At 44.0% G+C, this 26,646-nt stretch overlaps 1 protein-coding gene across 1 annotated transcript in view; it reads right to left on the bottom strand.

The window, feature by feature from the left end:
- Nucleotides 1-26,218, bottom strand: part of LOC100592987 (tektin-3-like) — a 48,870-nt gene extending 22,652 nt beyond the window's left edge. The window contains 3 exon segments of the mRNA XM_030799793.1: nt 4,830-5,437; nt 16,533-16,628; nt 26,138-26,218. Coding sequence (XP_030655653.1) covers nt 4,830-5,408 — 579 coding nt within the window. The 5' untranslated portion in view covers nt 5,409-5,437; nt 16,533-16,628; nt 26,138-26,218.
- Nucleotides 26,219-26,646: the final 428 nt, after the last annotated feature.

Below are 26,646 nucleotides of genomic sequence, written 5' to 3'. Positions count from 1 at the left end.
CTACTAAAGTAATGGAAACACTAAATGTAGCTAAGTACCAAAAAACTCTGTTGGAAATATCATAGTGTGTTTGTGGGCAAGCTGATGAAGTTAAGCTGTTAGAACTGCCTTGTAATTTATTTCATACAGAACGTCTCAGGATTAGTGAGAACAAAAGGCCACGGGAGAGACGATGGTAAATTCCTATCCAGTTAGGATGACAAAGTAGATGACAGATTATTTTAAGACTTGTGAGATTCATCAAAGGCTGGGAAAGAAGAACCAGAAGCGTGGAGACCCATCACTGCAAAACTATTTCATTCACAATGTTCTCCTTCTAACCACTCCTGTCCGGCAATAGGGACAGTGACTTTTACAGTAGATTACGAAACCTTTCTGTAGTAGCCAAAGCTTTCCTGAGTATATTATTTCAACTCAGGGTTCTCTCAGAGAACCAGAGAGTAAAGGAAAGGAAACAGCAAAGAAAAAAAGTCTGCTTGTCATGTTTAATGTCATGGGTCACTAAGAAAATTTAAGCGATGTTAAAGCAGGGTGTTGATGCCGTGTGGGGATAAAATTACTCTGAGGACTCCGCTGCTACCTTGTCATACTTACCTTCCTACCAAGGACTCAATTCTCACCAAGGACCAATTAAAAAAAGGCAAAGAGGTGGGACCCTGCAAAGCTTGTGCAGGGACAGAGAAGATGGATTCACTGCAGCAGAAATTCTGTGAAATCAGGCAAGGAAATGGAGCTGAGAAACGAGGAGGGAGTCAGACAAGAGAGGAAAAAAATCCTTAGTGGATTTTTCTCCTGCAGAAATTAGGAAGTCAAGGAAGAGTTCGTAGCAGAGGGAAGAAACTCATGTGAATGTACAGGTTAGATCCAAGGGAAACTTGGGGAAGGAAAGGTGCTTTGGAATTTCTTATTAACCAGGTATTTTTTTTAAAGAGCTGGAAATGGATTAAAGGAGTTTGGGAGACAACGGGCAGCAAGCCATGGTGATGAAGGAACACTGGTACCATCAATAGAAAGGGACAGGCAATAGGCTAAGCAGGCTTTATGAATGTGAACCAGAAAAAAAAAAAGTTACCAAACTAAAAAATGTTTGGCAAGTACTTAGGAATGAAGAACTAATGCTCTATAAAGTGCCTGGGCTGAAAAAAGAGATTGGGAAGGGCTCCAGGTACATGATACCTGAAATCCTAAGAAATGATAGAGATCTGTGGTAACAAGTCTAAGAAGTGAAGATCAGAGAAATTAGAACTAAACCAGATTTAATTGGTGGAAGGTGGAAGAGAGATCAGTGGGAGAATCAGCGGAGTAGTGCAGATGCAACTGTAAGTTTCTGGATGGCAATTTGGCTACACATCAAAAGCTTTCAAATGCATAGAACCTTTGGCACATCAATTACACTTCCCAAAATATATTCTAAGGAAATAATCAGAAGTACCTACAGTTATCAATAATAATATTTTTGTATACTGCAGTGCTATTAAAATAGGAAAACAAAGGAGTGGGATAGCGAAGCAACCTAACTATGTAAGAGAGGATAGATTGAAAAAAAAAAAAAAAGATAGCACCTTTACATTGTAGAACACTGCGTAACCATTAAAAATCATGTCTTAATATCTAGGCTGGGTGCAGTGGCTCATGTCTGTAATCCCAGCACTTTGGGAGGCTGAGGCAGGCAGATCATGAGGTTGGGAGTTCAAGACCAGCCTGGCCAACATGGCGAAATCCCATCTCTACTAAAAATACATAAATTAGCCAGGCATGGTGGCAGGTGCCTGTAATCCCAGCTACTTGGAAGGCTGAGGCAGGAGAATCGCTTGAACCTAGGAGGTGGAGGTTGCAGTGAGCCGAGATTGTGCCATTGCACTCCAGCCTGGGCAATAAGAGCAAGACTCCACCTCAAAAAAACAAAAAACAAAAAACGTATCTAATGATATGGTAAAAATTACCCCAGTATAATTTTAAATGAGTATACACTATTCAAATTTATAAATACAATGATTTGAATCTTGGAGACATATCTGAGCATCATTGTGTGAGTTAGGTGGTGCCTATCTAAGAATGATTAATAAAAAGACTGAAATACTCCAAAATTAATAGTGATTTCTGTCTAATAAAGCTTCAAGTGATTTTTATCTTTATTTACTCTTGTTTGCATTTTCATATTCTCATTGAATATATATTATAACCGAGAAAAACATGTCTTTGCTAAATGCTATCAACATCTGATACGATAATGCTTTACTTATAAGTCATTTTATGTAACATCCTTTTTTGCTTCTACATATTCAACACACATTTACAACTAAGCTGCCTGTGACTGATGCATTTCCCCCATATTTACTGTCATGATGTTTTTCAGCTTCATCGTGAACTAGATTGATTCCCATTCTCTTTTCTCGCTGAAATAGACATTCTCTGGCTACCTACAGATACACAGATAATGGAAAGCACTAATAAAAACTGACAATCCATGACTAGCAGCTCTAATAATTTGTTTCAAAAATAAGTCAATAGATACTCCCAGTACCAACTTTTCCAGCCCTTTTGTGAAAATCTAGCCTGAAACAGACTGTAACAACTAAATGAATCTCTGCTGCTAGTTAAAAGGTAAAGAGGTAGCTCTTCAAAATAGTTTGAAAATATTCCTAACTTGGAAAGTTGACAAAATGAAGCAGATGGCATTTACTTGATCCCCACAAATTAGCATTTGAGGGCATTAGTTGGCATTACTTTCTTCAGGTGAGACAGTTCAATAACATGAGACACAAGTCTTCAGGATATTATTTCTAAATATTTTCTACTGAGAATAGGAAGAAATGAATGATTACCTTTAAAAAATGCCAAAATATTTGTGTTGCCAAAAGTCCCAGTGATTATTTTTAAAGTGTCATTTATTGTTTTCCCAATTATCAAAATAATATGCCTTTACTCACTAAAGAGAAAAAATATAGAAAAGTAGAAAATATGATTTAGCCATACTCCTATTACTACTTTGCCCATTTTAACAAGATAGAGGTTATAATGTTCTTACAAGTTTATATTATGCTTTTTAGTATTGACATTAAATAGTAGACCCAAATCATGAAATATTCTTTGAGATAAAGTATGTTAGTGGCTCTAATGGAAAACAGCTTAAATTTCTAACAATAAATTATGTATGAAAGAACATTATGTAGCAGTTAAAATGCTTTTCTCAAAGACTATTCCATAACATAGGACTCCCAAATAATATTAAATTTTTAAAAGCATAAAATATAATGGTATGTATATTATAATCCAGATATACTATCATTGAACAAAATCTTTGAGTGAATCTCTAATTGTTTAATAGTATCACTTACCAGAAGAAGAATTAACGGGTAGAGTGGAACTGATTATTTTAATATATATTACCAAACTGCTTTCCAGGAAATTTCTACCAATCCATAGCCCCACCAGTAATATATGAAAGTGCCCATTTTCTGTTCTTATGCCAGCTCTAAATGTTATGCATTTTCATTATTGCAAGTTTGATAGGCCAAAGGTAGTTATTTCATTGATTTAATTTGTATTTTATCATTAAGCTTTAACATTTTTTCTTATATTTGTTGATCGCCTGTATTTTCTCTTTGGAGGCTTATCTGTTCATGTGACTAATTTTAAAAAGGATCCTCTAATACTGTGTTGACAATAAATTTTCGAAAAATGGTGCTAGCTGCGCTCATCAAAGTGTATACTTCTAAAATAATTTGTATAATTTGCACATCTTCAAACATGGAAAGTCTTCGTTCAATGGAGGAGGCTGGAATGGGGTTGGAGGGCCCATCGCATAGCCTGAGGGTTAGAGGTGATCTGAGCCCATTCAGAAGCCTGGTCAGAGGCCAGTAACCACCTGAAATGCTCCCTACATTACTATGGCAACTGGCCTAATCTCAGCCCCATTTTTCTATTTAATCAAGCAAATTCCATGTCCTAAGATGGTCTCATTTGATAATGTCACTACATCATGAAAGGGAATCATAACATATACACAGGAGGCGTTTCATGATACAGACTAAAAAAATTAAGTTTTTGGTCTCAAATATTGTTTATTTTAATTTAGTGACAGCAGTGATGAAGCAGCCTATTTAAGAGAAAAGATGGTCATATGGTTGGGATCTGTGTCCCTGCACAAATCTCAAGTCAAATTGTAACCCCCAATGTTGGGGGTGGGGCCTGGTGGGAGGTGATTTGATCATGGGGGTAGATCCTTCATGAATGGTTTAGCACCCATCCCCTCGGTGCTGTTCTCAGGATAGTGAATGAGTTCTCTGGAGATCTGGTTGTTTAAAAGTGTGTGGTACCTTCCCCCCTTCTTTCTTGCCCCTGGACCCTTCATTTAAGATACCTGCTCTTCCCTTGCCTTCTGCCATGATTGGAAGCTTCCTGAGGGCTCCCCAGAAGCAGAAGCCACTATGCTTCCTCTACAGCCTGTAGAACCAGGCGCCAATTAAACCTCTTTTCTTTATAAATTACTGAGTCTCAGGTATTTCTTTATAGCAATGTGAGAATGGCGGAATACATATGGCATGTTCACCTTAAAACATTGTGTGTCCTAATGGTGTCTCTTTAATTGGCCTTCTTTGCTTTGCATTCAGAATTATCTCTTCAAGTGGTTGTTCTTAAAGTGTATAATGCATTAAAAAAAAAATAGGCAGTGGTTTTGCCATTGCTGAAGCCAGTCACAGATTTATTGATAGGGGCTTGGCTTCAACAGATGAAGTAGAACATAAGTCAATATATAAACAACCACAGTAACTCAACCAGTGGGTTATAATCATAAAACTTCAGTGCATTCTAACATAAGGTCTTACCTGAAGAGGGGCTTCAGTCTCCATCAAAGCCCGCTCCAGTCTTTTCTTCACATCAGTAAGTGCATTTGTCTCTCCAATCATTTCATCCAACTCATGAATGATTTCAGATTTCCAAAACCCTATGTCATTGACACGTTCTCCCAGATTTTGGGTTGTGTCTGCCTGGGTTTTTCTTGTTTGTTGATATTTGTCTCGAATCAGGCGAGATGTATCCACTCTTAGTTTCTCCGAATTATGTCGGGAAGTGTTGGACTCTTGATAGTTGGTTAAATTGGACCTGTACCAGTCATCCGGTGTGTATCTTGGGAAGAAAGTGGTTCTGTTGGAAACAAAGGGAAGCGTGGTATTCTCGGACACCCTCTGTGATCTGGTGCAGTACGGGGCCACGCTTGGGGAATTGGAGGTGACTTTGTAGTATGTGCTGGGTCTCCAAGGAAGGCTCAGGCTACGGGTCAAATTGGAGTGGGGAAAGCGGTCCCTGTAGCTTGAGGCCATGGTACTGATGGCTGGTAGAAAGTTGGCTGGTGTTGGTCTAGGGTGGGCGTAAGTTGCCGTCAAAGTACAATCTACACGTTCCATGATGCCAAAACACTATTCGTAAGTCTCTCCTGTTAAAAAATAAAAAGTAAAATAAGACAGTCACATAAAATAATCTCTGGTGAAACATACAGATAAAAGGCCACATCTGACTTAGTTACAGAGGCCCCAAACACATTAGATGCTTGTTCTCATTTGTTATCCACATTCACCATTGATAATATATTCCAACAAAGTTTTTTTTAATCTCTATGTCTCTAGAATGTATTAAGATCACATTTTTATTGGTCATTTGAACCTTTGAATTTTTGTGAAAATTATGAGAGTAATATTGTCTTGTTGTAACAAATTCAAATTAGGAGCCTAAACTATGCATCTTAATGGATAGGGATTCAAAATAGATTTCTCACTTGAAGTCAGGAGTTCGAGACCAGCCTAGCCAACAAGACGAAATGTCATCTCTATTAAAAATACAAAAATTAGCCAGCCATTGTGGCAGGTGCCTGTAATCCCAACTACTCAGGAGGCTGAGGCAGGAGAATCGCTTGAACCTGGTGGCAGGGGTGGGGGGCAGATAGACTGCAGTGAGCTGAGATCGCACCACTGCACTCCAGCCTGGGCTACAGAGAGACTCCGTCTAAAAAATAAATAAATAAATAAATAGATTTCTGTCTCAAACCATGATAGACTAATAAAACTAGACTTAGCCTGTTATATCTAAAAATCTAGACAAGAAACTACTGATTTCAGACATTGGACAATGGACAGCACAGGACTCTGAGCCATGAGAAAAGAGAAACTAGGTGAGCCCACCTATTTACTGGCTATGTGACACTGGGCAAATTACTTAACCTCTCTGTGCCTGGGTTGCTTCACTTAGAAATAATAGGGAATAATAATAGCACTTCCTTCTTTGGACTGTTGTGAGCAGTGGTAGCAGCAGGGGGTTGCTTGGCAACTCCCCACCCCTGCCCCCACAAGTCATCCTAAATAAACACTCCATCTGGATAACAATGGTGTAGTTGATATGCAAACGCAGCTCGAGGCAAGTACCTGGATCTCCTTTCCTGGCAACCTACAACCTGTAAGCACCTCCAATGTATAACAGAAATCCTAGGGAAGCCATGGGGTTATGAGGGCTAAGACAATGCTAAGTATTTAGAAAGCTTAGCACAGTGTAGGACACATAGAAAGTGTGCAATAGATCTTAACTTTTTAAACTGCTACCTCAGAGAAGTAGATAAAGTAAAAGAAAAGTATCCTTCCTCCCTGCAAAGGTGAACTCCTCAGAAGTAGCCACTAAATAGTTCATTAGCCGGGCGCGGTGGCTCACGCTTGTAATCCCAGCACTTTGGGAGGCCGACGCGGGTGGATCACGAGGTCAGGAGATCGAGACCACGGTGAAACCCCGTCTCTACTAAAAATACAAAAAAAATTAGCCGGGCGTGGTGGCGGGCGCCTGTAGTCCCAGCTACTCGGAGAGGCTGAGGCAGGAGAATGGCGTGAACCCGGGAGGCGGAGCTTGCAGTGAGCCGAGATCGCGCCACTGCACTCCAGCCTGGGTGAAAGAGCAAGACTCCGTCTCAAAAAAAAAAAAAAAAAAAAAAAAAAAAAAATAGTTCATTAATAGTTGTATCTTTCCAGATTTTTCCTATTCATATACCAACATGTGTATTATTTATATTTTATATACCTCTACCGATATACCATCTGTACCTATATATAAAGCTTTTTAATACAAAAGCTGAATTATCCTAATCATTGCATATATCATTGTAGATCATGGTTTTTTTTTTAACTTGAGTATATTTTCTGGGCCACTCCCCCGGTTAGAACACACAGATCTACTTCATTCTTTTTACCAGTTCCATTGTCTGAAACTTTTGGTCATTATTATTCCAGAAAGCCAAGGATGCCACAGACCATTACATATCTTTTAGCATTTAAATGTCATTCTGTTTTGGGGTTAATGTCTATAGACTTTTTTTTTCTTTTTTTTTTAATTAATTTTTTTTTGCACACAAAAAAATAAACATTTTCTAAAAATACATACAAACAAAAAGATGCATATCAAACATATTAGGAAGGTTGCACATGGGAAGACGGGGAATAGAAATGGGGGGTAGGAATTAAAGAAAATAAATGAGAGGGACTTTGTATGGATCAATGATATAACTCAATCCTCTATTTGACAAAGAAGAAGGAGAAGGAAGAGGAAGAAAAAGAAAGTGGGATAAAGGATCAGAAAGGGAGGAAAATAGAAAAAATTAGAGTATGACTCCAGGGTAGACCTGTTTTGTTGTTGCTGGGTTGGTTGGTTGGTCTGTTATATTTTTCATATGTTTCGCCATGTTGGCCAGGCTGGTCTCGAACTCCTAGCCTCAAGTGATCAACCCTCCTCGACCTCCTAGAGTGCCAGGACTACAGGCGTGAGCCACCACGTCCAGCCCCCACATTGCGTCTGGCCTCCGTGGTAGACCTCCCAGACCGGGCGGCCGGGCAGAGGTGCTCCCCACTTCCCAGACAGGGCGGCCGGGCAGAGGCGATCCTCACTTCCCAGGTGGGGCGGCCGGGCAGAGACGCTCCTCACTTCCCAGACGGGGCGGCGGGGCAGAGGCGCTCCTCACTTCCCAGACGGGGCGGCGGGGCAGAGGCGCTCCCCACATCCCAGACGGGGCAGCCGGGCAGAGGCTGCAATCCCAGCACCCTGGGAGGCCAAGGCAGGCGGCTGGGAGGCGGAGGCTGCAGCGAGCCAAGACCGCGCCACCGCACTCCAGCCCGGGGAACACGGAGCACCGAGTGAGCGAGATTCCGTCTGCAGTCCCAGCACCTCGGGAGGCCGAGGCGGGCAGACCACTCGAGGTCAGGAGCTGGAGACCAGCCTGGCCAACATGGCGAAACCGCGCCTCCAGCCAAAGGACGAAAAGCAGGCAGGGGTGGTGGCGCGCGGCGGTAATCCCAGGCAGCCCGCAGGCGCAGGCAGGAGAATCACGGGAGCCGGACGCAGGGAGTGTGCAGCAAGTATTCCTTCCCCACGGAGGGAAGAAAAAGAAAGAAAGAAAGGAGAGAGAGAGAGAGAGGAGGGAGGAAGGAAGGAAGGATGTCTATAGACTTTTTTTACTAAAAAGCAAAAATACAATCAGATCCAATTCTATGCACTGCTCAGAAAAACAAAAATTCTTTAGTGACTACTTAAATAGCTATGTCTTGAGGACTTTGGTACCCAAGTACAAAATAATCTATCTGTAGAATTGCGTTCAAGTCAAAATCCACACAGATCACATGATAAAATAGCTGCCCATGGCCCTGTGCTTATAGAACCCCAGTTCTCTTTCTGCTAAATTCTTCCTTCCTACAGCCCCCAAACATGTTATACTGGCCAAACTTACAGAGTGATGGTGAAAACAAAAGCCTTAGTTACCACTTGCAGTTCTTTGCTTCAATTTGAAACTTAAACATTACTTTTTGAAAAAGGAAATTTAAAGTACTGAGGCCTTAGGGTTCTTAAAGTTGTCATTAGTTCCAACCCCTTCCCCATGTCAGATCAATAAATAATCTGGTTTACTTCTAGCAAGAAACTTCAAGTGGTGATGGACCACTCCTACTGGGCTTTGGTTTATTTTATTTTACTTTATTTTATTTTATTTTATTTTTTTATTTTTTATTTTATTTTATATTTTATTTTATATTTTATTTTATTTTTATTTTCTATTTTTATTTTATTTTATATTTTTTATATTTTTTATATTTTATTTTATATTTTACCTATTTTATCTATTTTATATTTTATTTTATATATTTTATATATTTTATTTTATTTATTTTATTTTATTTATTTATTTATTTTTTTAGATGGAGTCTCGCTCTGTCGCCCAGGCTTGAGTGCAGTGGTGTGATCTGGGCCCACTGCAAGCTCCACCTCCCAGGTTCACGCCATTCTCCTGCCTCAGCCTCCCAAGTAGCTGGGACTACAGGCGCCCGCCACCACGCCTGGCTAATTTTTTTTTTTTGTATTATTTAGTAGAGACGGAGTTTCACCGTGTTAGCCAGGATGGTCTCGATCTCCTGACCTCGTGATCTGCCCGCCTCTGCCTCCCAAAGTGCTGGGATTACAGGCGTGAGCCACCGCACCCAGCCAATCAATTCTTAAGAAAGCATATGCAGCACATACTAAGATCATTAACTGATGCTATAAATATCTCATATTCGCAAAGAAACTGAGCAAATTCTTTGGAAAAATGACTGAAAATAGCTATGGAAAAATCCCCTAAATTAGGCAATTGCTTATTATACATTTAATCATGATGTTTTGGTTTGAATGTTCCCCTCTAAAACTCAGGTTGAAATTTAATTACCATTGTGCAGTATTAAGAGGTGAGACTTTTAAGAGGTGATTATGTTATAAGGGGTCTGACCTCATGAATGGAATAATGCCATTATTGTGGGAGTGGATTCGTTATCACAGAAGTGGGCTCCTGATAAAATAATAAATTCACCCCCGTTGTCTCTCTTTCATTCACTTGTCCTTCTGCCATATTATGATGCAGCAAGAAGACCCTCATCAGATGTAGCCCCTGGATCTTGGACTTCCTAGCCTCCAGAACTGTGGGCCCAATAAATCTCTGCCTTTATAAATCACCCAGTCTCGGCCGGGCGCGGTGGCTCACGCTTGTAATCCCAGCACTTTGGGAGGCCGAGGCGGGCGGATCACGAGGTCAGGAGATCGAGACCACGGTGAAACCCCGTCTCTAATAAAAATACAAAAAAATTAGCCGGGCGTGGTGGCGGGCGCCTGTAGTCCCAGCTACTCGGAGAGGCTGAGGCAGGAGAATGGCGTGAACCCGGGAGGCGGAGCTTGCAGTGAGCCGAGATCGCGCCACTGCACTCCAGCCTGGGCGACAGAGCGAGACTCCGTCTCAAAAAAATAAATAAATAAATAAATAAAATAAATCACCCAGTCTCTGGTATTCTGTTATAGCCTCAGAAAACTAAGACATGTGCCCAAACAGAATTTTAAGAAATGAGACATGGGCTACAAAGTCAAATACAATGTTTGACTAGGTGCACTTAATTTACGGTCAACAGTTATTTACATACTGAAAAAAATGCTAGAATAGTCTTCTATAAATATTAACATACTAAATATAGAATCAATCACACAGAGATTTTAAGAACCGGAAAGCTCCATTTGCAATCCAAAAGTTGGCTTCATATTGGGTAAACATTTTATTAGCATATTTAAGCAAGACTTGAAGATCATAAATATTTTAAAGTACAAAAGTCTACAGACCACTTTCTGCAGAAGACACAAGTTTACATGACTTGCCCCGCACCCTGCCTTAGATCAGGGGCAAGCATAGGCTTGAAGGGCTCACGTACAAACCCCTTTAATTCCTTTGTAGCCACTTAATTACGGTCTCAAATTGGAGCGGAAATAAAACAGTGCTGCCAATACACTAACAAATACCAGAAGTAGAAGAAATCATATGAGACATCAATGTTTAATTTCTCTTTATGCATATATTACATAAGAATACAGCAAAACTTCATCTCTTCAAAAAAAAAGTTTGGTTAAGGAACTCTATTCATTGATGGTATATAAATTATCACACATTGGAGACATACATGGTGGTATCCAGTAAAGTTGAAATGGCAAATTACCTGTGACGCAGCAATTCAATTTCTTGGTATGTACCGAGAGAAATTCAAATATGTTTACGATTAGAATGTACAAGAATTCCTTTCTAATATTTTTAAAGGGAGCAAACTAAAAGTCCATCAACAGGAGGATGCATACATAATATGTGGTAAATTCATGTAAGAATCACCACACAACAGTTCAAATGAATGACCTGGAACATGTACAGCATAACCATTCTACCAACTTAAAAAGTAACAGTAGGCCGGGCGCGGTGGCTCATGCCTGTAATCCCAGCACTTTGGGAGGATCACGAGGTCAGGAGTTCGAGACCAGCCTGGCCAACTTGGTGAAACCCTGTCTCTACTAAAAATACAAAAAAAAAAAAAAATCGGCCAGTTGTGGTGGCAGGCGCCTGTAATCCCAGCTACTCAGGAGGCTGAGGCAGGAGAATCGCTTGAATCCGGGAGGCGGAGGTTCCAGTGAGCTGAGATCATGCCATTGCACTCCAGCCCGGGCGACAAGAGCAAGACTCGGTCTCAAAAAAAAGTATACATTGGTTTGGGATAAACACATGAGTAGTAACAGTATAAAAATATGCAGAATATAAATAAATGCTAAATTCTGTTGGTTAATGGGGATAGGGAAGGAGAGAGGGGAATGGGATTTCCAAAGGTTACATAAAAGACCTCAATCGTGCCTGTAATCGATTTTTTGTTGGTTTAAGTTTGTACTGGGTACATGGATTCACTCCTGGGTTCACTCTACTTATTGTGTGAAGTATTTTATTTTAAAGAAGAAAAAAGTGGAATATTTTGTCAGTTACCTCAAAACATTTTCGCCTATTAGTAAAACTATATATTTTTTTCACAATAATCAAACAAATAATTTTACCCATTTCCAGGATGTTTATTTCTCTACAATACCATATACATCCAGGAGAAAACATAAAGGGGTTTGGTCTAAACTGCCCAAACACAAGCAAAAGCTTTGCAGCCAGAGCTAAACAGAAACGGCTTTGGGCGGTGAGAGAATGTCTTTGATCTGAATTTCAAGAGCTCTGTCTACAAGACCAGGTGATTGAACTCTCCTCCCCGCGGCTGCAGATCTGAAGGCTCGGCTATTGAAGCAGAGGGGACGAGGAACAGCGTGCGGGGCGGCCAGCACCGCAGTGGAAAGGCACAGCGCTGCTAACGGGTAATAATTAGAAATAAGAAATTAAACGAATTAGCACAGTACCGGGGGTTTGGATGCCCCTTCCGTGATTCCACATTTAGAAATAACTTCTCAACCCTTGAAAAGCATCAGAAAGGTAAATTACGAGGAAATAGACGTCTGGGTGGGAGGTGCCTGTGGATTTGTACGGTTTTCATTTGGAAAGAAAAGTGAAGATAGCGGGGAGGAATTGCAGGGTGTCCGCGACCTCCCGCGATCCTGAGGCCAGAAGTTGGAATCCTGATTGGCGAAGGGGGATCCTTTGGGGTCTTTCTAGAGGCAGGCTGACTCGAGACCACTCACCTATCGGCGCATGCCCGGCAAGGGGCGGTTAGGGGCGTTAGGAGGAAGCGGTCGCAGCCCAGACCAGTACGGCCTTGGCCCCGCCTTTCCTATCTGTGACATCGCAGCACCTGAGGGCCACTCAGCGGCCGCCCCGGCCGGCTCGCCGGAGCTGATTGGCCAGTTATAGGAGAGGCGGGAGCTGATAGGCCAGGAGGGAAAACAGTCGGGCGGCGGTTACTATGGTCGCGCTCACGCTTAGTAACCCAGGCTCCCCGCCCTCCGGGAGACCTGCTTGGTTTGGGAGGTGAAAGGGGTGAAGAGTAGCCCAAGGGAGAGGCCTCGGTGATTTCCCCGCCTCTCCTGTGAAGCCTGATTCGGAACTCTTCCAGCTGCAAATAACTTGGCCGATTCTAAGGCACATGAGGGCTGCCTGGAACCTTAACACCTGCCTAGGTGTTGACAAGCCCCCACCTTTCTTGACAAGCCTCTCCTCTCTCCAGCAGCGCTTCTCCTGTGACAGAATTATCTAGTGTTCCTTCCCTCCTTCCTCACTCTAAGAAAATGGTTTGGGCTTTCCCTCTCTCTTCAGCAAATATTTCCGCAAACAGCAGCCCTTACTGTTTCTTCCAGGTGCTGGCCCACATTTTTACATACATACATCATTGCTCATCCATGCAACCGCTTTCCAACCCTGTAAGAGGGGTTTATATTGTACAGATGAAGAAACTGAAGTTCGAGAAGTTAACTGACTTAGACAATGTGACTCAGTGGCAGAGCTAACACTAAAACTCAAATCGGTCAAACTTCAAGGCATCTTTCCATGAGGCAGCAGTCTAACCGTGTGAGCAGCAAGAGGATTCACTGAGTTACTTTGGTAACTAGTAATGCTAAAGAAAATAAAGCCCTCCGTTAATTATTTTTGGCTTTTCTGGGAATCACTGTGTGGCACTCCACCCAAGGCTGAGGCTGAGGGACTTGCCAGGATCAGGCAGGCTGCTCGGCCCCTAAGAGACCTCAGTGAAGTGACTTCAAGTTGGGGGCTGGTCCTCAGCTTTGCCAATTCAGACTCTTGGTTATGCCAGTGTCCTGGGTTTATTAGCGGCTGACTCAGGCCAACCGAACTCATGGGAACCTAATCCAGAAAAGTTGGAATGCTGCGTCAAGTGTTTACATTAAGCAACACCACCCCTCTAACTGTGGAGATCAGCCCAGGGTATTTTCCCCAAGGAGGAAAACCACAGAAAACACCCAGTGCTCAGAGGCTACTCATTTGCCTGGACACAAGACTAGACAAGGCTCCCATACCCCACACCGGGGCACTGCAAATCCTGACTCGTTTTCCCACTATGTTCCTTATCAGCAACTTTTTCTACATTCGGCCTAAGAAACATTTCACTCTGAGCTGTCTTTTTTTACTTTTTTCTCATGCACAGTGTTCTGCATTTTGTATTTTCAGTATTCAGGACGGGCTTTGCAGATGCCTAGAATCTGCAGACAACGCAGCAAATGATGCCATGTTTGTTCTTTGGGCCAAAAGACTGGCAACTGTTCTACAGTAGATCTAATTGCCCGCAAACTCTTTAAAGATGATGAGCAGTCTTTGTAGTTTGCACACATCAAGATGCCCAATAGCATTGCTAATTGAAGATGAAATTCATTCAATGTCTGATTTAAAAATAAACAGGTGAAATTGTAGCCAAGTTTGATCTTTTCAATGATACATTGAGTCAGTGAATTTCAAAAACCTCCTAATTAAAATTTCAGGTTAAATTGATCAACTCTGTTCTCCACAGAAAGGATTGAATGATGTTTTGGAAATAATTTAGATACCCTCTCAAAAAAAAATTGTTTCATGATTATCAAGTATTTGCCGGAATTAAGAGGTTAATGCTCACCCTTCAGTTTTACGGTACGTTAGAGACCTCCTACAATGCTTATAAAAAAAATAAAGCAAAACCACTAGGATTCAGCTATTCAACCTTACTTTCTCAGCAGCTCCACAAGTTCAGGAATGTGTGTTTCAGTTCATCTCTGTATCCCCAGCATGGGGCTTCCTACCTGCCATGAAAGAGGGACTCAGTCAATGCTTGTTAAATGAAAGCATGAAGTGTGATGTTTAGTGGGGTAGGAAACTATCAAAGATACAGAAGTGGAGAAGCAATAAAGCAGACTTTGCCTATTTTATAACTTTGCCTTAGTCATTTTCATAACTTGAAGTCATTTTTATAACTTCCTTAGCTGCTACATTTTCACTCTATTTAGAGCCACCAAACCTCCTCTCCAGTCTTTCTGAGTCTTCCTATCACTCAACCATCACCCTTCATCAAGATGCTATCAGCCCCTTTCAGCTGTCTGTCCTTATCAGAAATCAAGTGTGGGCCTAGTCCACCCCTGGACTTCCACCCCTGTTCCCATCCTCACAGTGACTCACGTCCACAGCCTGCTTTCTCCATTTCTCCTCCAGCACTAAAGTTAATCATTGCATTCTTCCTATTCCCCTGACCTCACCCCATGCCTCTCTCCCCCTCACTCACTGCGTACTAGCTACACTGGCTTTTTTTTTGTTTATTTTTGAGATGGAGTTTCACTCTTGTTGCCCATGCTGGAGTGCAATGGTGGTGTGATCTCTGCTCACCGCAAATTCTGAGTCCCAGGTTCAAGCAATTCTCCTGCCTCAGCCTCCCGAGTAGCTGGGATTATAGGTGCGTGCCAAAACATCCAGCTAATTTTTGTATATTTAGTATAGAAAACTCCATTGTAATTTGATGACAGTTTCCTTATTAAGCATCTTGTCTAGAAGTGTGTGTGTGTGTGTGTGTGTGTGTGTGCTGGAGATTGAAGTAATCACCAATGTTCAAAGATTCAATCAATCATGGCTATGTAGGGCTCATGCCTGTAATCCCAGCACTTTGGGAAGCCAAGGCAGGTGGATCACCTGAGGTCAGGAGTTCAAGACCAGCCTGGCCAACATGGTGAAACCCTTTCTCTACTAAAGATACAAAATTAGTTGGGCATGGTGGTATCCACCTGTAGTCCCAACTGGGAGGCTGACGCAGGAGAATCGCTTGAACCCGGGAGGTGGAGGTTGCAGTGAGCCGAGATGGTGCCACTGCACTCCAGCCTAGGTGACAGACGAAGACTCCGTCTCAAAAAAAAAAAAAAAAAAAAAATCATGCCTACGTAATAAAACTTCCATTAAAACCTCTAAATGATGGGGTTCAGAGAGCTTCCAGGTTGGTGAACACATCAAGGTGCTGGGAGAGTGGTGTGCCCGGAGAGGGTAGGAAAGCTCTGTGCTCGTTCTCCCTTGCCTTGCTCCATGCATCACTTCCATTTGGCTCTTCCTGAATTGTATCCTTTGTAATAAACCAGTAATATTAAGTTAAGCACTTTCTTGCGTTCCACTAATCATTCTAGCAAATTGTCAAGCCTGCGGGAGGTGGTCATAAGAACCCCCAATTTCTAACCAGTTGCCCAGAAGTATGGGTGGCCCAGGACTTGCAACTGGAGTCTGATTGGGACAGTCTTGTAGGGCTGAGGCCTTAAATCTGTGGAGGCTAATGCTAACTCTGGGTAGTTAGTGTCAGAACTGAATTGAATTGTAGGACACTCAGTTTGTGTTGGAAAATTGGTTGGTGTCAGGAGAGGAAAAAAATCCTCACTTGTGAATATAGATGCAAAATCCTAAATGAAATATTAGCATTTTTGCTAAGGAATTAGAAAAAATCAAGCATCCATCTAGGGTTTATTCCAGGAATACAAAAGTGATTTAATATTCTAAAATCAATCAAGGTAATTCATCACATTAGTAGGAAAAAATAAGATCATAAAATCATATTGATATATACATAAAAATGATGAGTTGATAGAGACATAAAAATGGTGACTTCAGAAAATGTGGTTTCAAGAAGTAACATCAGATTCATTTTTCTTTCCTCCTTCAGAGTTCTGTCTGTCCAGTCTAGATGGATTTGTAGAAGAGAACTGCAGTCTGTTCTATGCCTAGCCTGAGCCATGGCCTGTACTACCTGTTATGTTGTAAGACCCTCTGATTTCCAGGATCCTCTGGCTTTGGATTTTGGTCCCCATCTTTGGTTCTGCATGTTTTTTACTGATGTTTCAACCTGCAAAACAAAAAAGAAAGAGGCTGGTAAACAGGTATTATTTAACATAATTATTGATATATGTAATATAATTATTGTGTCAGACACTCTGGTAGGTTCTGGAGGGACAAGTGTGAACCCAAGTTCTGGAAATCTAAGTAACTCATCAAAAGTCCCACTGCTGGTAAATGACAGAGCTGATATGTGAACCAGTCAGTCTGGCTTTGGAATTCATACTCTTACTCATTCTGTCACTAACTCTACATGACCAACCATAATACTATTTGACATTAAGTGTCAAATAGACATAAGTTACACAGGCTGTGAAAGCACAAAGAGAAGACGTCAATTCTGGCTAGGGATGGGTTGGTTCTGGAAGGCTTTTAAAGAAAGAGTATTTAAGCTGATACTTAAAAGATAGAGATTTTTATCTGGCAGAAAATGAGAATGTATTACTCAGGGTAATTTAAATTATGCTGTGGTAACACAGGTTTAACCCAACAAGAGTTTATCTCTCTTAAGAAAATGCTAAGTCAAGTTGGGCAGTGTCCAGGGCCCTCCCTTGATGTCTTGACTCAGCTCTCTAGGCTGCTACTATTTATGGTTTCTCATTCCATCACATGTGCTCCATCACTGTGCAGAGGAAGAGAGAAAAACATGGAGAATTGGTACTTGCCCTTCAAGGCTTCAGCCTGAAAACCCACACAACACTTCTGCTCATGGCCCATTAATTCTAACTCAGAGAACATGGGCTATTTGGCAGGAAGTTGTTGCTTCTGCTCCAGAGAAAAGGAGCATTCCAGGCTGAGGAACAAGCATGTGCAAAGGCATGAATGGGTAAAACTGCATGGCATGCAGGGGGAGAGCAAATAGATCCAGGACACAATAGGTCTTCAATGTCATTCATAGACAAATGGAAGCTCTCATGGAGGAGCAGCAGAGTTTGCCTTGTTTTGCAAAATTATAGATGCAAAAAGGAGGGTATGCAGTTATAGCCATGCCCTTGGACTTCCCAGCCTCCATAATTGTGAGCCAAATAAGCTTCTTTTCTTTGTAAATTACCCAGTCTCAGGTATTCTGTTAGAGCAACAGAAAATGGACTAAGACAAATTATCAAGAAATACTTCCTAGAGGAAGTGAACTTGGAAGGAAACCCATGGTATGGCCAAGTAGAGAAAAAGGAGGAGTAAACCTTTCTGTATCAGAGGAAATAATCATGCAGGAGAGAGCACAGTTCAGGCAGAGGCAATGAGGAAAAGTAAGAGAATATGGTCACTAGAAGCACTACAGATGAGTCTCTTGTACTTAGACACTGCAATCCTAATTGCACAGGAGCTCAAATGGGACAGCAATCATAGGATGGTCCTGTGGTTTGAATGTAACTCCCAAAAGTTTGTGTTTTTTTTTATTATCATTTGGTGAGGCAAGAATATTAGATTTCTACCTCTGCACAGTGTTAGTCACTATTTAAATAAACACAAAAGGTTTTGAAAGAATGACTTTTTTGTGCCATGCTCTGGAACATATACACAGAAATGTGTAGCAGACAACTGGAAATACAGCCTCAAACTCTGGGGTGAGGAGAGGCATCCCAGGATGAAGGTACAACAGAAGCAAAGGAATGGAGACAGGAAATATCAGGGTATACAGGAGACCTACAGTAAGAATGAAGGTCATTCCTCACCCATTTACTCTGTCCTTGCCGCCCTCCTCAGAGTCATTTCCCACTGCCTGCTACACATCTGCACCTGGAGGGCCCCTCAAATGCAATCAACTCTTTGGCTCCTATCAACCAAATCCAGAGCCATCCATACATACTGCTCTGTCTTCATTGAACTGTTTCAATCTTGCAGTATCTATTTTTCTGCCATTAATCATAATACTTTTTTTTTTTTTTTTGAGACGGAGTCTTGCTCTGTCGCCCAGGCTGGAGTTCAGTGGCGTGATCTTGCTCACTGCAAGCTCCGCCTCCTAGGTTCACGCCATTCTCCTGCCTCAGCCTCCCAAGTAGCTGGGACTACAGGCACCCACCACCATGCCCGGCTAATTTTTTTGTATTTGTATTTTCAGTAGAGACGGGGTTTCACCACGTCAGCCAGGATGGTCTCGATCTCCTGACCTCGTGATCTGCCTGCCTTGGCCTCCCAACGTGCTGGGATTACAGGCGTGAGCCACTGTGCCCGGCTGCCATTAATCATAATTCTATGCACCATTGTATGAGCTCTCAGCTCACAAAGTCCTCTTAGCATATATGCACGTAGCCATCCTCAGAATGAGACCACTGGTTTTTCTAGCCTCAGTGAAGCTGAAAAATAGATTATGTCAGCTCTGTGACACTGGACCAGTTAATTGACCTCTCTGAACCTTAGTATTTTCATCCACTAAGGAAAAAAAATCTAATATCTGCCCTATCTATTTAAAAGGCTGAATAATGAATAAAATATTCATTATTTTCATTTGATTAGTGATCAAATGAAAATAATGAATGTGAAACAGTTATGATCCTAGGCATATAGAACATACATAGTATGTATGATAGACATTATCATGTCAAATATGCTTCTAGGACAGACAGTAAAAAAAAAAAATAGCTAACAACTAATCAAAAGTGAGATTAATAATATTTTATGATCAATAATGTACAAATAAAAAATAATCTTGTCTTGGATGAGTTAAAAAAAAAAAAAAACAAAAAAAAAGTGTTCATTGAAATACAATCTAATTGAAAGTAAAAGGACTGTGATCACAGATTTTTTTTGGTGTTCAATATTGTTGGAACTTAGTTGCTAATGTAACAGTATTGAGAGGTGGGGCCTTTTAAATGGCAATTAGGTAATAAGGGTAGAGCCCCATAAGTGGATTAATGCTGTTTGTGAGTGAGATCATTTCCAAGGGACTGAGTTAGTGCCCTGAGGTCTCTTTTGCGTGCACTCACTTGCCCTTCTGCATTTCTGCCGTGTTATAATGCAGTATGAAATCCCTTACCAGGGGCCAGGCGCGGTGGCTCACGCCTGTAATCCCAGCACTTTGGGAGGCAGAGGCGGGCGGATCACGAGGTCAGGAGATTGAGACCATCCTGGCTAACACAGTGAAACCCCATCTCTACTAAAAATACAAAAAGTTAGCTGGGCATGGTGGCAGGTGCCTATTGTCCCAGCTACTAGGGAGGCTGAGGCAGGAGAATGGCGTGAACCCAGGAGACGGAGCTTGCAGTGAGCCGAAATCGGGCCACTGCACTCCAGCCTGGGTGACAGAGCGAGACTCTGTCTCAAAAAAAAAAAAAAAAAGGAAATCCCTTACCGAAAGCTGTCACCATGCCCTTGGTCTTCCCAGCCTCCATAACCGTGAGCCAAGCTTCTTTTCTTTTTAAATTAGCCCATGTCACCCATTCTGTTATAGCAACAGAAAATGGACTAAGACAGATGGTCAGTGAATGCTTCCTAGAGGAAGGAACCCATGATATGGCCAGGTAGACAGGAAGGAGGTGTAGACTAACCTGGATATATCAGAAGAGGGCTGAATCAGAAAAATCCTAATTGCCCCCTCCCTCTCAGCCAGCCTGCTCCTGAAGCTAGGAGGCTCCAATCTTCTCAAGGAGGGAAAGAATATGGAACAATGTCTTATGCCAACACTAAGGAAACAGATTTCCTGTTTCAATCTCTGTTGCTAAACAAGCATTTGCAGCTGAACCACAATCTCAAGAAATGGGCCAAGATCAGGTGCACAGGGAAGGCTCTGAGGATAGCCTCACCACTCAGCATTCCAGGCACAGCGCCAGCCACTCAGACAGCATGCAAAACACGGCTGGGGCTCCTTGTGCAAGACTGACTGCAAGCTTTATCTGCATGGACACTTTCTTGGCTCACAGAATTGTTTTGGAACAAAAGCTATTCATTTCAGCTTGATTTGGAACCACAATCCTTGGCTTTCTGCAGTGTCAGGGCTTGGCAGTGTTTCTGGCCACTGGGTCAGCCATGAGGCCAACAGCAGACAGGGGAGCAAAGACACAACCCCACACTGTATTGGGGGATGCTGAGAGGTGGTCCTGCTCTTCCTGAGATGGCCAGGGGACTGAGGAGCCATGGCTGCTGGAGTGATTCTTTTCAGCAGCAGCCAATGGCCCCCTCCTCCCCAGCACACACACACACGCGCGCGCGCACACACACACACACACACACACACTGTTATGCTAGTTTCTGATGACAGGGCTTAAAGCAGCCTTGTCCTTTCAGTCATAACTTTGCAGATTATAAATACAGTACTTCATCGGGTAAAATAACCATCTCCTTAGTAGCGAGGCAGAGGGAGCTAAACGGCAGATGGCGGAGTTGTACCTACTTTGCCAGTTAGAAATTTAAACTTCTCTGATAAAAATGACGGTCACTCCATTTCTTTCCCTTTGTGTTTAAAAAAAATAAATAAATCTCTGAAGAATTTGCAACTACCCCTCAAAGGAGATTAACAGGAGTTATTTCTAAAAGCACAATCAAGAGGGGCTTTCCAGCAATGAAGTCTCTGCACAAAGGAGGGATTTTCTGGGAAGAGGGGAGTCTGTGTCTTGAACATTTTTAGGGGTCTTCCCATTAGGGGACAGGATAATTTTCCTCCGACCTTTTCCCCTGTAAACTCACTTAAGGGATTCCTTTTTAAATTGTAATAAATCTAAACTACAAAAAATATGACTGACTCCTTGGGTCCGGAATGGTCTTGGAGAGGTGGTCTTGGTGTCCACTCACGACAGGAGAAAACCCACCTTGATTTTCAAGCTCCCCAGAAAGGGTGCAGCTGTGGCCTTTCTCCCGGCTACCCCTTCTCCTTCTGTCCAGAGTGCATCCCTTCTGAGCTATCTCCTTTCGTGAGACACATTGAAGGCCCCCGGTCCTTCCCCAGACCGTCACCTCCCCACCCCACCCCACCACTGTTGACCAGGCCACAGCTGCCCAGTTCTCCCAGAATCCTGACTTCTCCACAGCTGTTTCCTGAGGCCTCAAACAAATGCTACACAAAAGGGTCATCACTGGGCTGGGCACGGTGGCTCACATCTATAATCGTGGCACTTTGGGAGGCCAAAGCGGGTGGATCACCTGAGGTCAGGCATTCGAGACCAGCCTGGCCAACATGGCAAAACCCCATCTCTACTAATAATATAAAAATTAGCCAGGCGTGGTGGCAGCCACCTGTAATCCCAGCTACTCAGGAGGCTAAGGCAGGAGAATCACTCGAACCCGGGGGTGGAGGTTGCAGTGAGCTGAGATTGCACCACTTCACTCCATTGGAAAGAAAAAAAAAAGCATCATCACTGGACTCTCTCTGACCCCATCACAGGCCTGGCATTGCCCCTCTCAGATTCCAGCTAAGTGAGGTATGACATTGAACATTTTAAAGAACCCAGACAGTCACTGAAAGTATCAGAAAGTGATAGTCTCAATATTCCATCCACCCCATGGTCACGATTTCTTCTCATAGTAAGTGGCTGTCACTCTCTACAAGATTTCAGGGACTGGAATTTCCCTATAATCCAGAGCAAGCTTCCTGGAAGACAATCATAATTATGTGTTTGCTGTGCAGAGATGTAAGTAGTGACCCCAAACCATTGTGTTCTTTTTTTTAGTAGGCGACTCACATCCCAACTATAGCCACAGTCCAAATGCCCAAGTCTAATATGCCCTGTTAACTGTACCCAGCCTCAGAAACGTCCTTCATTTCTATTACATTCTCAATGACCAGTTTAATGTGTCTCCCAGGTTTTTCAGGCCCTGCCTCCAGACACAGAATTGCCTACTGGACATCACCATCTGGCTTTGACCAACAGCTGACACACAATAGATCCAAGCCAAGTTCATGTTCCTCTTCCACTTTTGTCCCAGCTGTCTTCCTGGCACCCCATCTGCCCTAAGAACAGCCTCACATCCTCCAGACCCAGAGAAACCACCACCATATCTTTCAGAATGCTTTCTTGACATTCCACCCAGGATAAAATAAAGGCCCACACTCAAGCACCTCCTTTACCCTCCAGCTGTCTGCACGGCACCTGAGCCATGCCACTGAGTTGATACACGTGGCCATCTCCTACCACTAGACTACAAGTCACTTGAGAACAGGGACTGTGTCCTGAAGTCTGTGTTATTACAGTGTCTAACAATATCTGACACACAGTAGGTGCTCAGTAAATGTCTGTTACATGGAGGAGTGAACAAATGATACAAGCAATTCTAAATTCTGCCCAAGCCTCGTTAAGATCCTTCCTTCTTGTAGCCCTCGTCTAAGCTCAACTGTCTTCCTGGTACCCCATCTGCTGCAAGAACACCCTCACATCCTCAACTTTTCCTTAAGTCAAATAAGAAAGCATTTTAGAAGTCCAGATGGAAATTTGTTCCACCTCACCCCAGGTGGTCAGGGCTGCCAGAACACAGGAAATGAGAAGCTAGGCTGAAACAAGAGCCCTGCGTGTGCTGGAGGCCACAGCAGGTTGCCCAGCCCTGCTGTTTAGTTCACTATGTGTCACCAGCTAACACCCCCCAGGCAGAGCCGCTGGACAGGGGAATTCTTCATCTCCTTCTACACATTAAAAAAAAAAAAATCTACCTATGTATTTTTTTTTTTTTTTTTTTTTTTTTTGAGACGGAGTCTCGCTCTGTCACCCAGGCTGGAGTGCAGTGGCGCGATCTCGGCTCAATACAAGCTCCGCCTCCTGGGTTCATGCCATTCTCCTGCCTCAGCCTCTCCGAGTAGCTGGGACTACAGGTGCCCGCCACCACGCCTGGCTAATTTTTTGTATTTTTAATAGAGACGGGGTTTCACCATGGTCTCGATCTCCTGACCTCGTGATCCGCCCACCTCGGCCTCCCAAAGTGCTGGGATTACAAGCGTGAGCCACCACGCCCGGCCTACCTATGTATTTTTGAGACAGTGTTTCACTCTGTCGCCCAGACTGGAGTGCAATGGTGCAATCACAGCTCACTGCAGCCGGGACCTCCTAGACTCAAGTGATCCTCCAACCTTAGCTTCTCGAGTACGTGGGACTACGGGTGTGCACCACCACATCTGGCTAATTTTTTTTTTTTTTTTTTTTTGGAGAGACAGTATCTCACTCTGTTGCCCAGGCTGGCCTCAAACTCCTGGGCTCCAGCCATCCTCCCGCCTCGGCCTTCCAAAGTGCTGGAATTATAGGCATGAGCCACCATGCCCAGCCTCCACCACATTTTCAACAAATCCAGGCATCAGAGGTGGGCATCAGCTTGGCTGGTTGGCGTCAGCTTGGCTGGTAGACATACCTACACAAGGCTGCATCGAGCCTGGGACATCACAGGAGTGATGACAGGTGTGAAAGCCTCGACAGTCACAGGAGAAGAGCCCTTCTGACCAGGACCACTCCCTCTGACCCCATGAAAAGCTGTCATTTCCTAGGTGACTGGAGTTGCAGACAGCACAGGAAGACCCTGAGTGAATTCTCTTGGCTCAGGGAAGGAAATATATCCCATCCATTCCTCTGGCTTACATTAGAGCCCTCATTTGAACCTAAATCTGACCACTTCACTCACCTGCTCTTTGGGGAAAAATAGCACCACCTTTGTAAGGCATAGACCTTTCCTATTCATCCCTGCCTGCCTGTCCCACCTCACACTCCCCTTGTACTATATGCTCAGCGAACAGCAATCAGCATGCCCTCAGACACACCAGACTCTCATACATCCCTGTGCTTCGGCAAGGGCTGCTTCTGCAGGTGGGGTCTTCCTTCCTCTGCCCAGCAGAAGCCTCAGGATCCTCCAAGCTTCAAGGCTCTCTCTTCAGTGATGACTACCCCCACTCTTCACGCAGAATCGGAAGCTCCCTCTCACCACAGTCTTAATTTTATGTTTCTCCTGGCTGGGCACAGTGACTCATGCCTGTAATCGCAGCACTTTGGGAGGGCGAGGCAGGAAGATCACATGAGTTCGGGAGTTTGAGGCCAGCCTGGGCAACATGGCAAAATCCCATCTCCATTAAAAATACAAAAAAAAAAAAAATTAGCCAGGCATGATTGTGCCTGCCTGTAGTCCCAGCTACTTGGGAGGCTGAGAAGGGAGGATCACTGGAGCCCAGGAGGTCAACGCTGCAGTGAGCCGAAATCACGCCACTGCACTCCAGCCTGGCCAACAGAGCCAGACTTTGTCTCAAATAATAATAATAATAAAATAAATAATTATGTTTCTACAATTGTAGTGAGACCAGCTTTTCTGTATCATGTCAACAATTCTTCTAGTGTTAGCCCTTACCAGCCTCAGTTTCCTTACCTGTAAAATGGAGATAATAATTGAACTAGCCTGTCGCAAGGGTGGGAAGATTGATCCCCGAAAGCGGCTGGTGCCTGGGGAGGTGGGACAGGGTAAGTAAGGTGGGCAATACAGGGCTCATTCATGAGCAGCAACCCCTGTGGGCCACCTGAGTTCTGTCCTACTGGGAGCCTCTGGGAGAAACAACATAGGACACCCTCAGAAGAGCCATACCCGGGGGGGAGGAAGCTTGGTACTTTTCATCAAGCAACTGTCTTTCACTATCAGTTGCAGGCTGATCCAGGGGGCATCCACTCCCTGGCACTCTGGCCACATGTGTGGCAGTCATGTTCCTATGGCCAGAGAAAATCCCCTGAGCAGAGAGGCTCAGGCACTTACAGTAGAAGTCCCTGATGTTGGGTGGGATGTCAACACCATCTGATGTCATTCACCTGCAGCTCTGCCATTGGCTGGCTGAGGGAGCTTGGCTCCTCTAGAAAGATGTATTTGGCCGGGCGCAGTGACTCATGCCTGTAATCCCAGCACTTTGGGAGGCCGAAGGGGGCAGATCACTTGAGGTCAGGAATTCGAGATCAGCCTGGCCAACATAGTGAAACCCCGCCTGTACTAAAAATCCAACAATTAGCCAGGTGTGATGGTGCACACCCGTAATCCCAGCTACTCGGGAGGCTGAGGCAGGAGAATCACTTGAACCTGGGAGGTGGAGGTTGCAGTGAGCCAAGATCGCACCACTGCACTCCAGCCTGGGCAAGAGAGTGAGACTCCGTCTCAAAAAAAAAAAAAAAGTAGATATATTTGACTGGGGGCCTTGTGGTGGGCCCAGTCCTCCATCAGCCCACATCCCCCAAGGCTGGGCACTATTAAGCTGCCCTTGGGTGGGCCACTTAGCCTCAAGGGACTTTGAGGGCAGGGGCCATGCTCGTTTTGCTCATCACTGTGTCCCTGGTACCTCGAGCAGTGACCAGCAGATGCCAGCCTCCAAGTCCACATGGGCTGCCTGGCTGACAGAGAGTACCTGGTGCAGAATGAGGTTATGGCAAAGGAAACCCTGATATTCAGCCTCAAACCCAGCCCCAGGACCCCAAGCAATGGAAGACCATGACCACTGCCTTTGCATCTGTGAGTAGGTTGTGGTGTAAGATACGTTTTAAGATCTATGTGTGTAAGATGACGTTTTTAACTTTCAAATATCACACTTCGGATCCAGAAAGGGCAACTTATAGGAGCTTTAAATTCGTAGGTGGCTGCCTGGGTTACCTTATGTGACTCGGAGCTGGGGCGGGCCGCCTGCACTGCAGTCCGTGGATCTCTGTCTCAGTCTCCAGCCAGGCGCTTGGACTACGGAATGTCTTATCACTCCATCAGTCACTTATGTGGATGCACAATCGACCCAGGGCCCCCCCCCCCACGTCCCGCCCCCATGCCCCGCCCCCCACCCTAGGCCAGGGTTACCTTTTGGAGAAATGCCATCCTCAGCCCGTACTGCCGGCGTTGGTATCGGATTGTCATCCTGGCCCCTGGATGGATTCACAGCCAGAGCACCAGTGGGAGACAAGAAGAGAAGCCCCCAAGTTCGAAAGGCAGCCTGGCTCGCCCCAGCCCTGGGTGGTCGACTGGGAGGCGGTTGGGCGGGGAGGGAACGGGCCGGGCCTCCCTGACCCTCACTAGGCGCCTCCGACTTGAAAGCAGCGGGAATCCGCGCCAGCCAATCCGCGAACGACGACGCGGGCTCATTAGCATGCGCTGCGCTGGCGCCCACCTGCCGC

This window comes from Nomascus leucogenys, chromosome 19 (assembly GCF_006542625.1).
Source record: "Nomascus leucogenys isolate Asia chromosome 19, Asia_NLE_v1, whole genome shotgun sequence".
Classification (NCBI taxonomy): Eukaryota; Metazoa; Chordata; class Mammalia; order Primates; family Hylobatidae; genus Nomascus; species Nomascus leucogenys.
This window is presented reverse-complemented; position numbering and strand designations above follow the sequence as displayed.